The sequence below is a fragment of the Chrysoperla carnea genome, chromosome 2 (genome assembly GCF_905475395.1).
Source record: "Chrysoperla carnea chromosome 2, inChrCarn1.1, whole genome shotgun sequence".
Classification (NCBI taxonomy): Eukaryota; Metazoa; Arthropoda; class Insecta; order Neuroptera; family Chrysopidae; genus Chrysoperla; species Chrysoperla carnea.
Genome location: NC_058338.1, coordinates 49,998,768 through 50,012,346, shown reverse-complemented (window position 1 = coordinate 50,012,346; position 13,579 = coordinate 49,998,768). Strand labels below are relative to the sequence as shown.

The 13,579-nt window shown below is 30.4% G+C and overlaps 1 protein-coding gene across 1 annotated transcript in view; it reads left to right on the top strand.

Moving 5' to 3' along the window:
- The window catches only part of LOC123292746, an 87,330-nt gene that overhangs the window by 53,909 nt on the left and 19,842 nt on the right, over window positions 1-13,579 (top strand). Inside the window, exon 5 of the mRNA XM_044873459.1 lies at window positions 5,154-5,253. Coding sequence (XP_044729394.1) covers window positions 5,154-5,253 — 100 coding nt within the window. The remainder of the gene's footprint in view (window positions 1-5,153; window positions 5,254-13,579) is intronic.

Here is a 13,579-nt window from a genome sequence, read left to right as displayed (position 1 = left end):
TCATCGCCATTTTTTTAGTTTTTTCGAATACGAAAATCTAAACTCGTACTTGAAATAGCGAAGAACACTCTCCGTTAAATTACCTTTCAAAAAACTAAAAATTAGAATCGGCAAACATAGCCGTCAAACTTATAACACCCCTTTTTGTAGTTCGGAGGTTAATAAATTTAACTTTGACAATTTACTGCACCATCTATGAATGTCATTTAAAGCTAATTAAAGATTTCTGTAAAAATCGTGAACCGGATACAATTTATGGCCATCGATTCTGATATACTTAATGAATTATGACTATTTTACATTTAAAAAAAATTGAAAACTGTACATATATTTTATCTGTGTAAAACAATCCTTATCCATATTTCCAGTGTTACAGAAGGGGGATAAGTGAGAGTAAGGAAGGTGAAGGCTATAATGAGGTGGTCTTCGCTTTTAAGCGCAGCGAAGTGGACGGGTATCAAATTATTTATTTTATATTTACATTAATTAAAAATTACAATCATTTTTAAAAAAATTCTACGCGCATTGGCGTAGAATGTAGAAATACATTTTCATTACGCTTAGATGGATATACACAAGAGAAATCGGAAATGTCTCAAATGATTTTCATGAAATTTATTATGCGGGAATTTTGTGAGCGGAAAATCGATCAGCTAGGTTTAATTTTTGGGAAACGTTGTTTTATCCATGTTTTAAGGAAAAACTGATACATCAACTGTAAAATATGACTCTTCCTGACATCTATTGTCCAGCATATATATTGAACGTGGTTCGCTTCGTATATATTGCTTGAAGTCCGTGTGGCGTTGTCAGTTTTGATTGATAGATAGCTGTTGTAATACATACGTATATCGCAGTTAACGACATAAAGTACATTACCGGGACATTCAAATTGGTATTTGTGTGGAGGCATTTTAAACGATTCTAATATTAATGACAAAATTTGTGTCGTTTTAACTACAAAAAACATACTATATTGTACGCAACGAATAATTACATTTTACGAACAATAATATAGATTTTCACTCTTTTTTGGTTTGCGTTGAATTCCAAAGATTGTATATATCTCTACGTCAAAAACGACACACCGGTATCCTCGTAAATAGAACGTTCCGCTATCGATAACTTTCTTATAAGATTTTATATCCACAGGGAATGAACACATATTATGCCATCGCCCAGTAAGCTTGAACTGGTTTATGTGATTTATCCAAAGCCTGAACTTTAATATCGGTATGGTCAGTGGATCTATAATATCGGTTTAAGTAATCTAAGTTAGATTAAAATGTTTTGATATTGATAATACATATCCAAAATTATATAAATAAAATTTTATGACAATCTATCTAATAAGTTGTTGATATACATTAAATGGGCACTACATAGGTAGTATAACTAATAACAGAATACACATTGTTATTATTATTTGTTATTATTATGTTGAAAGTATATGTAAGCATATAATTGTACTGGATGTAACAAAAACAAGTGAAAACAAACAATTGACTGAGTTAATTGTAGAAATACCATGTAGACAGTGTTGATTACTCTATCACATTACATGTCACATATACGTAACTGACATCTCCATATAGTACATACTATACAATTTACGCCTAATTTGCGCCCTCGCGGGTAAACAAATGTTTACGAAAAAATGTTTCAAACAAAAGTTGTTTATATTTTGATAAGGAAGATTTTTTTACATTTAAACTTCTGTTCTATCTCTAACGGTTTACAAGATGGGTCCTACGAACCCATAGGTCAAGATCCAATTGACCTATGTAACTTGACCTCACTTTTTACGTCCTGAGTACGCTGTAAAAATTTCAGCATGATATCTTTTTTCGTTTTTGAGTTATCGTGTTGGCAGACAGACGGACAGACAACCGAAAATGGACTAATTAGGTGATTTGGTATTGATTTGAAATTGTGCACAGTTATAAAGACTTGTGGTTCACATTTTTTAAGATTCTTTACCGCAATCTGAGCTTTATACTAAGCCTACTAGAAACTGACAAATAGGGCCGATTCTTAATATTTGGCGATGGTTAGAGATATCGTTAAAAATTATAAGAAAAAGTATCTTAGAATATTTTTGTATACTCATGTACCGATTTTTCATTATTTTGGCCCACACTCATAATTATAACAAGTTTATTGAAATATTTGAATACATAACACTATTAAATTATCAATTTGTCCAATTTTTCATTCCATAACACACTAGGTAGTTATAAAATTAAAAAATAAACTTTTCTAACTAGTGTGCAATGGAATGTAAAAATTGGACAAATTGATAATTTAATGTGTTATGTATTCAAATACTTCAATAAACTTGTAATAACTTTGAGTACAGACCAAAATAATGAAAAAATAAAAAATGCGAATTTTGTAATGAACATCGGTATATGGTTATAAAAAATATTCTAAGAATCTTTTTCTAATAGTTTTTTTCTATATCTCTAACAATTTCTGACGTTAAGCAAAATATTACTAATCGACCCATTTGTCAATTTTAAGTAGGCTGAGTTTCAAGTTCTCATTTCGGTTGAGGATCTTTAAAAATGTAACCCATCACCATGTATGACTGTGGATTATTTCAAATCAATATTCCTTTAAATAACGAAAATATGAGGTTGTCTTCATCTTAAATTCGGAACACTGTATAAACTTGCTACTGTAAACGGTCTGTTGCTGCTCAGAATAAATATATTTTTGGCAGTTACCCACCGCAGCTTCGTTGGGTAATTTAACTTAAAAAAATTCTACCGTTTTATGTTCGTCACCTCTTCTCATTTCAAAGACAAAATTTTCCTGTACTTAACCCACCCCCCAAACACCATTTTTAACGCCGCTTTCAATGTTGTGACCCTGAATGCAACGAGAGTTTAACATAGACTGCGGCGACACATGACATTTTACTACACTCTGTAGTATTTTCGATGAGTTGATTTTAAATTAGAACTTTTGTTATATAAGCCAGAAACATCTAGAATATATAATAAACAACGCATCAACAACAATCGTTTTCATTAATATTGAAAAGCTAAATCGAAATATTTGTAACGAAACAATATCCGGGAATATGTATACAATGAATGGGTCCCCATGCACGTGTATATATATATACCTACATTAGATAAAGTATCATGTTGCAAACAATAAATTTTAATTTGAATATTGATTCGAATAACTGGTATCGAGTTGTCTACACTAAAATGGTGAGTTTTTGTCAGGTGGATACATAAATTTTTATATATTTAAGGGTCATTTAAGGGCCATTTAAGGGTCTACGTACGGAAGCCTGAATGGGTGACTGTCAATTTATGAGAAAGTGGCGTTACACTAGCTTATTTTTTAAATATGTACTACCCACAAGTACAAAACCGACTTTTAAAAAAATCACTAGTTCACTTTCAACAAGTGCACTTGTGACTTGTGGCATTATGGAAACGAATCTTTTTGAATATGTCAAGTCTGTGATGACTATCCTTTAATTAGACACTACCGAAACTCTCTGGGATTATTTATTATTATATGTCTGGATTTAATAATAATATGATAATGTTCATAATTTGTCTTATGTAGTTCGTTAAAAACTTTCTTTAGTTTTATTTAAAAAATAATAATGCTTTAATTGTTGATGTTTTTCTTTTGCATCTGCGCATTTCTAATTTCTAACCTTTAAAAGTATTATTAAGTGTTTAATATGACGTTTAAGTAGAAATCTGCACATGACAAAATACCGACATCTTCAAAAAGGTTCGTTTTCATAATTCATGTTACAAGTCACAAGTGCACTTGTTAAACTAGTTAGTTTTATAGTAAAAAGTTGGTTTTATACTTGTGGGTAGCACACATTTAAAACATAAGCTAGTGTAGCGCCAGTTTCTCATAAATTGACAGCGACCCATTCTGGCTTCCGTATGTACGAACACCAAGGCAATTTTAAATAAAAAGCACACAGTCGTATCTCGGAAGTATTTTTTCCGTACATTTTCCGGACTACATGTAATATTGTTGATATAAATATAGTTTTTACTTATGTTAGAAGCGGGTCCTTTCGGGATTCCGCATAGTCCCTCGCATTTAGTTTTTTTACTTTTAAATTTGTATATTTTACTATAAATTTAATCAGTCTACCATTCTGTCCTTCCCCTGACTCCATCATAATCTCGATTGCTATATTTTCTAATAAAATATTTCGTTAATATTTATTACAATTTACAATTGAATTAAATTAAGTAATATATTAGATAGTTCTTTTTTAGTTACTCTGTATATACAGTATAAATTAATCGCCCTCCTGTTATTATGCCAGTTAAAAATAAGATAATCATTTTTATTGAAAATTAAATTATTATTATTTTATAATTAAGATGATTGTTTCCCTACAGTATTGTAGAAAAGTTTTGGTTTATTGCACGATACATACATATAAACCAAATATATGCTTTTGTAATCAAATAATGTGTTATTTTTAGCTTTACAATACCACGCAACAACAAAAATATATAATATATTGTGTGCAAGTGCTGCTTATAAATTTGATAATATAGATATCGCCCTTCAATCATCAATTCTCTAACTATAGTCGTCTCTGTTCATCAAATGATGGATCTATGACTTCTCTCATAATTAAATTAAAATTTTGTTTTTATATAATCGGCAACCTTACATTTTTATGGAATTATTATAAACTACAATATTGTCTAAATGTTTTAGATAGTTTTTTATCACACGCTCTAGATTTTTTGACATAGAAATATCCAATTGAAAAGGATAACCAATATGATTCATCATTTCTTCAGCCAACTTTGAACGATAAAATAATAAATCACAAAAAACCCAAGGACTTAAGAATTTTTTGTGATTTTTGGAAACTTTGTTCATCAAATAATGTATTTATCAAGTTTTATTGAAGTCTCTAGTATTATTCAATCCTTGCATATTTCCTTAACAAACCATTAAGTAATGTTGAAGATGCTAGCAAATGACTCTTAAAACACAACGAAATAATTTATTGGCCATATATGATACATTGATACTTATTTCAGTAAATATTTAAATTATTAATTGTTTACTTCATTTATTTAATTTATAAACATAAAATTATAAATGTATATCTGACACGCAGTGACACTCAACAGGTGGAATATCCAACTACTACTACAACAGCTGGAATAGGAGGAGTTGGAGGTGGTGGAGGAACACATTCAGTCGTTAGTGAAATTACTTCAAATGATATACGTAAGTATAAGTAAGTTGATATTGTTCATTTTCATTTTACTTTTAACAGGATATCATTTTATTGCTTATTGTTTTACTTTAGTCATTTAATCTTTGTTCTCACGGAAAAATACTAGCAAGCTATATATAGGATTTCTGTAAAACGTGTGTAGAACGTTAAACCAAATGTAGTTCAGCCCAAAATACTGAAAGTACTCGGACACTACGAATTAAAAGAAAGGAAGTAAGAAAAGTATAAAAACTGCTACAGTCAAATCTGGATAAGTAAGAACTGGATAAGTGAGAAAATTCTATAAGTGAGAGTAATAGCCAGGACCCGTCATTTTAAGCTCCCAAAACCTCTATTAGCAAGAAACAGAAACCTGTATAAGAGAGAGTCGTTGTTCCCTCATGAGACTTCCGTAAGTGAGACTGCTACTTATCTATACCTTTATAAGCGACAGTCGAGCTTTATTTATTTATATTATTTAGGAGGAACTATAGCTATATATATATATATATATATATATATATATATATATATAACTGCGTACCTCAATAAGAGAAAAGCGCTACCAATGTATCTGCGAGAAACTTGGGTTAGTGAGAAACCTCTATAAGCGAGAATGAGATTGTGCTCCCTTGAACTCTCGCTTATCCACCTTAACATTATTGAAATGGTATGAAATTAGAATGAACTAACCAGCAATTTAAAGCTTCTTGTAAATATGAAACCTTTTCACATAACATTAAATTTTAAAGAAGGGTGGGCTATAAATATTTTTCCCTGCCACGACCCATAGGCTTGCGTTTATCATTTTTTGCAAACGTAAAATTACCAACTGATGAAACACATTGAAGTTTTATTAATAAAATAATTTTACTCACAAGTGAAGTGTACAGCTAAATGAGTTAATTATTTAAATACCTTGCATATACTTAAATATTTACGTTCGAATTTGATTATTAACAATAAGATAAAGTTACGCAAAATGGGTTTTTTTAAGGATTCATTTTTGTATTTCAACTTTTGTTTTAGCTATAAGGGTTCAAAAGATGGCTTTAATGAACTTATGACGCATAAGATCATTTTTTTGCATTTATGAACTTGATTACAGTCAGTATTTAGGGCCAGTAATACATTCTATAAAATTTTCAACTCGTTATCTTTGCATTTTTTGTTTATCGTGATGATCGACGGTCATGCAGACTGGCAGCCGTAGCGACTAAAATGAACGACTTAGGTTGTATGAGCACCTGTATTTTATATCTCCATAAAAATTTGTTAACGTTACAAACTTTAGACTAAGCTTTATAGCTTTCATATATTATATATACAGGTTGCTTTTAAGAAAGGTTCTGAATGAGACATCAAAAGCCGCGAAAACATACATCAGCAAATTTTAGGGTAGGGATATGAAAAATACCGTAGGTATTTAGTTTTTTTGTAGAAGAATATCTTTACGCTTAACAAAGGGTTCACTTTGCTTTTTCAAACGAAACCTATTTTTACTACTCGGTTCATGTTCTTTGTCGCAAAAAAATACTTGTTAGAAAGAGAAATCCATTATTAAAGTAATATTTCCCTCTTATTATATATATTTGTTTTTGAAAACATATGGAATACCCACAAGAAAGGGCGAAAAGGAGGCTGGGGAGTTGTCACAGGCCATAAGGCACTCTCTTAACCTAAACTCAATACATATACAAATTGCTTGCACACTATATTTGGACGCTCTTTACGTTTTCACGACCAGATTGCATTTTATTTTCCACTTAGAAGACAAGAAAATAAATGTCGATTTCAACGAAAATTGTATTGTTTTACAAATGAATACATAGAATTAAAAAACTTCGATTCCAATTATTATTTTTGATGAAACTAGACAATAAATAAATTAAAACTTTATGATATACTTTATCATAAAGTTTTCTCAACAAAACAAAACATATCATTTTCAATATAAAAAAGCATTTTTCTTACAATTTATATCTTTCTCTATTTCAATAAACTAACTCTCAATTTGTTCGTAGTAGCTATGAAGATCTAGGCTATACATACATAGAGTATCAACCTAATAAATTTTGAACAAGTTTTAAAGGAGAGATTTAAAGGAGTTAGAGGTCAATATACTTCTCTCAAAAGGTTACATAGTTGTTATAACAAACAACATAAGGAGAAAGTAAAATATGATTAGGGTAGGTTTTTATACTAGATTTCTGCTTACTGGTGGCCTGTCTGTCTATATATCAGTGAATAAAATTCAAATAGTTTTCATCAATAATATAAAAGTAGATGTTATTTAAATTCAGGCACTATATGGCGTTGAATATACTCACAATAGAGTATTCTACTATATTTGAAAAAATACTTCAAAATGTTGATTTTGCTAATAAAAAGCCACCAAAACTTTATTTCGGAAAAATACACACGCTTTCTTGCCAAAAACTTAAATTTTAAACTTTTTTTAAACTGTCAAAAACGCGGGCATTCAATTTGGTGACGTAATATCGGTATCATTATACGAAATAACACAAGTTTGAGAGATATATTCATAGACTACTGATTATAATAAATATAAATACTTATTATCTATGGATATATTATACCAAGCTGTCCACACTGAACTGTTGGTCTATGGTTCATACCGATATGACATTACATCAGGACTTGCCCGCGTTTTAGGTCACGTGATATACAGTTTAAAAATTACGATTTTTAATTTTATTAATTATAAAAGAAAAATGTGCTTTTATGACTCGAAATCAGAATATTTAAGTATATTTTTACATATATTTTAACTTTTTTCAAATTTCATAATTTATTTTTCACTAGTGAAAGTACCCTATTTACCTCCCTGCCACAGATTGGACTGTGTTTCCGAGGTATCGTTTTTACGTTCAGTTATCTCTACAGGATTGGAAAGCCAAAAAAATCTAGCCGTGGTAGCGAAATGACAGTCTTTACTCAGTGAACAAGCAGCCATAGTCCCATCATACCAACTTTCCTTCGTCTTTTTATACCATGTATATATGAAATATACATAGTATATTAAGTTTAGTCCCAAGTTTGTAACGCCCAAAAATAATGATGCTAGGAAAAAAATTTCGTCATAGGTGTTCATTAAATCACCTAATTAGTCCATTTCCGGTTGTCCGTCCGTCCGTCTGTCTGTGGACACGATAACTCAAAAACGAAAAAAGATATCGAGCTGAAATTTTTACAGCGTACTTAGGACGTAAAAAGTGAGGTCAAGTTCGTAAATGAGCAACATAGGTCAATTGGGTCATGGGTCCGTAGGCGCTTTAGCTCACTTTCTTTTAAATATGATAACTTGAAAACAATAAAAATTAATTTTGACTGGACTCTCAAATATTGTGAATTAATTTGGAAGCTGATATTTCAAAGAGCGTTTGAGCAATCTAATAAGTGGTGACATTTTAACTAGCACCACACAATTTCATATACTTCAATCACTAGGACCAGATCAAAATAAAGCATACAGTCATTGACTTTTCCATACTCAATCTCGAACAGCGTTCATTCTTTAACTTTTGAAGTTTATATTAAACATACCAAGCAACGTATCCAGACTTCCTCCCCATATTACAATAGTTTGTTCGTTTTATTTGTAAAACATGCAAAAATACCAAAGCAAATGTTGTTGGTTTTTCTTTAATTTTGTTTTATATTTCATTTTTTGTGGTTTACAGAAAAATAAAATAACTATGAAAACTGCTCTTATCTTTTCAATTTACTTTGTTTGGTATGTATAGGTACGTTTGAAATATTTTTACAGTGCGGTTGTTATGGATCCCTTAAAATAACATTCCATCTTTCAAATGAATATGATTTTAATCAGAATGATTTCAAATATTCTCTTCTCTTTGCCGGCAGAAATTTCTTGACTCAATGTTAAAAACCATGCTTTATGTAGTTGCTTTTTTGATATGTTAGGTATTTGAATCCCGTAGGAGAGTGTGAAATTACGTTGCAAGCATAAACAGTTGTGTTTCAAATTTCCGGACGTTTTCACCCTCCCAAAATGAAGTTTCACATTCTTCTAAGTAGTCCAAATAACATAACAAAAAGGAACTTTACATTGCGTTTTGCGATTTTAGTATTGTTTTTTTTTTTTTTTTTTTTTTTTTTGTAAGATTTTACTGGCGTATTAAGACTTGTATTTAAAAAAGTTCAGTTGATTTTCTGTTATTATCTTTACTATTTTTAACTTTTTTACAAAACACACAATATTCAAAGCAATTTTTGGTTTTTGACTGTTCTTTTCTCTTATTTATGTTAATTTATATTAAAATAGATTAAAATATCTTACACCGAATCGTCAACTAATGTAAAAATATGTTTGAACAGACAAATCATTGTCCGCCTCGATCGGGCGTGATCGATCGGGCGATCGATAAACAGAATACAATCAAGTATAAAATTTCTGTTGGTGACCTGGAAGGTCTTAAATTTCTAAAGAATCTGACAGTTAATTGCAACATACGTTGCCATGTTAAGAAGCGATTCTTCAACAATATATTTCTAAAGTTTCACGTGCCCAATAACGTGCCCCAAGAGTTGTAAGATACAGGAGAAGGTCGCGTATACAGGTACGAAAGCCATATGATATTTGAGTCCTTGTATACAACTGTATTTAAAACAGCGTGAAGCGTGCTGGCCATAACCCAGAGGCTTATACATCGAAATTACGCTTTTTACTAGCAAATTTTTTTTAAGCAAAATAATGAAGATGTAGATCGTTTATGAATGGACCCAATCACTAGAGGCCAGTAATGGGACTGAGATGCCTTCTCCTCTATCTTATGCTCTTTGAACGTACCTTAACAGTTAAGTTACAACGTATACCTAAAAATACTAAAATATTTATTCTGAAAAGCACGCTGTATAATATTACAATTATGCTCCGGATTATAAATTTCATTAAAATTTAATATGGTATTAGTTTCGTTTGTTTTATTTGAGTCATTATTATTTTTCCAAAAAACTTTTTGTGCTTAGATTTCACTCATTAAAAATGTTTACGGTTTTTTTCAAAGTATCCCGCTTAAATTAAAAGGGTATACAGATGTAGAAATTATTGAAAAACAAGAGAGAACTGACTACCATCATGTCTTCGTCGTTCAGACAATTTTTTCCTGACGAGAAAATACCTTTTTTTTTTACTATTAATTATTACATATTATTATACTCTATGAAAACCTTAAAATTTTTGACTTTGCACTCGATAGTCTAACATTAAGAGTCCTATAGCTCGACAAGTATGGGCATTAGAAAAAAAGTTTCAAATAAAAGATCTATCTGAGTTATCGGCTGAGATAGAAAAATCTGTTCAATAAATGAGCCATAAATTGTAAGCGGTAAGTTTTGCATAGTTTCCGAGATATCTGCCAAAAACCTTTTTTCAGGTTGGCGAGTAAAACTCCTTCGGAAGCTGCCAGCATTTTGTGATTTAAACTCAGTAAATGATCCTAAACCACAGAAAAAAAAGGGAAAATGGATCGGTAATTTAGTGCAAAGTTGACAAAAACACGTGTATTTTTACTGACGTATTACGGAACCCTAACGGTTATGCGAGTAAAATCTAGAAACTTAATATGAAATTTGAGAAAAATAACTGATTTTAATGGACTTATCAAACATTTGAACGACAATGATTGTATTTATTTGTTGACATTTAGGTGATAGAAAATCCACTTTGTGGTAAGAAACTCTTTACAGTTGAACACTTTACAAAGGTGCAATTTTCCTAGGTATATATTATATACCTTTATTGATCCATTATATTTTTATATATTTTTCGAAAGTTCTTAAATTTTTTCATTTTATTATATTCAATTTATTTTATTTTATATAATAAAAACTTTAGTTATTTACCCAAGGGGTCATTGAAAAACAAATGGAATTCTCCCATTTTTTACCAGAATTTAAGAGAGCATAAAAATTGTAAAATGAATGAAATTAATATTTTATTACACAATAGAAAAAGCCATCCAACAATGGTAGACAACTAGCATTGTTTTTCGTATTTTCGACTTTCATATAAATAAGATAAACTATTATTTGCATGTTATAGATTACGTGGTTATAGGTATATAGTCATCATGAAAAATATTATATTACGACCGTAGGTCAGAAAGTTGGATTTCCTGGTAATTTATTTTGTACAAACCGACGTTAACACTGTACATTTAAGTTAGCTATATTTTGATTTTCGTTTAGGTATCATATGTATGAAGTAAACTTGAGTGTATCCCCGCTCGAGATTTACAAACGTACTTTGGATGTATACTTTATAGCCAATAATGAAGCGCAATTTCTTTGCTTCTTCTTTCATATCGTTTGGCGAGGATTGATAGAAATAAGTAATGAAATAATTTTTTGGTTATAAAGTTAAGCCTAGTTTTAACCGCAGCTCTAGAAGTCGTATTTATTGGTTATCAAATTTTTGTTTATCATATTTTGGCAATGTCTTGCTGTGTTGTTTATGTGTATGTTAAAAGAAAGACATTGACAGCATAAAACATAGAAATAATGGGCAACATATGTTTGCAACTATCGAAAGGGTTGAAAAATGGTTTAAAAACATTTTTTACATACTAAAGTATATTGAAAATTGGCATATTTTACATGGAGTAATATTATGTAACATAGTTGATAAGAAAATTTTGCCTGGAGAAGGAAAAAGTCCCGGGAGACGCGCATTTTTACACCATTTAATATGAAATATACCAAGGTATACTAAGTTTAGTGCCAAGTTTGTAATGTTTAAAATTTTGATGCTACGAACAAAATTTTGGTATAGGTGTACACAAATAAAATCAAATCATTTTTTTATTTCGACTTAGTTTCGCTAAAATGAGCCCTTATTCCTTGTTTTTTAAACCTTTTTTCCTATATATTGTGCACAACAGGTGCAACGAAAAAAATGAATATAAAATAAGATGATATTAGTAATCAATATGATGATATTTGTAAGAAAATAATTACCTATTTTAACTACTGGCGAAGAGTGGCAGAATAAATCATGCATAGCGTGTCTTTAAAAATCCAACTTCATCTAATTAATTGAGGTGATAATTCAATACAAACTACAAGATGAATAAGGATTACATTGGCTTACCTATATTAGATATATATCTTGAAAATATCCATTAATTCGTGTTGACAGAGCATTTAAGGATATCACTTCACTGTTATATTAAAACTGTTTAAATCTTAAATAAATTCGTTTTAGATGATAGGTAGTAATATTCGATAACAGAATATCTAATTACATTTATTAAATAATACTAGTAAATTCGAAAACCCTTCATAGCATCAAGATTATCCTTGTTTAATTTTATTGATTATTGATTTATTTTGTGAGAAAATCACAAACTAATTATTATAGCCGCGTACATGAAATGCATTATCATTATTCTAATTTGTGTTATCCATAGAATCAATTTCTCAGCGATTATAATAATAGAAGAGCCCAAGAGAGGATTTGTGTAGTTACTAGAACGCATCAGTATCATATCATATGAGGGTTCCTTTAACCTTTCTTGGTACTTCCTCCAAATATTAGCCCTAAATATGGGGAGATGTGTGTGGGGCAGGTGATTGGATTATTTAAAAAATTGCGAGAGGTGAATTAACTCGAGCGCTTATATTGAAATGTACATTTTTTTAGCATGTAATTAACCCCCCATATCTTATTTGACGCGTTCCAGTTAATTCAGCTATCGCCATTTCTTTTTTACTAATCTGATTGTCTGCTCTACACGTTTCCCCCATATTTAGGGCTAATATTTGGTGGAGGTACTAAGGAAGGTCCAAGAAACCCCGCATATTTATATTGCGCTCGAGCTACCACATAAATTCCATCTTGGGCTTCCTTATTATAACTATACCACATAAAAAAAATTTTGAATTTTTGTAGGTTACTATTTATTTTCATATCATTCCAACTTCTGCAACCCATATTTCAAAATTACAGTGATTTCGCGATTTTTATTTTAAACTACCATACACTTTCATCTTCTTAGGAGGGTGCTGATCTGTCCACACAAAATCGTCTACTTGTTCAAATTAGTCAAATCGAAAAATTTCAGTAAAACATTTCCTCTCCTCCAAAGACACCTTTTGCTTAGTAACACCCTTCACATGCTCAAAAAATGTGATTTTTTACATACGATACTAAAATCTTACGAGTTTTACAACTTAGTATTCTATAAGCACCACCGACTAGAATATTAAAGGTTAAAATAGGAAATACGGGGTTTGTTAAAATACCGTAAGTATTCCGCCCACGGACTCCTAGACCATCATAGCTTTCCATAA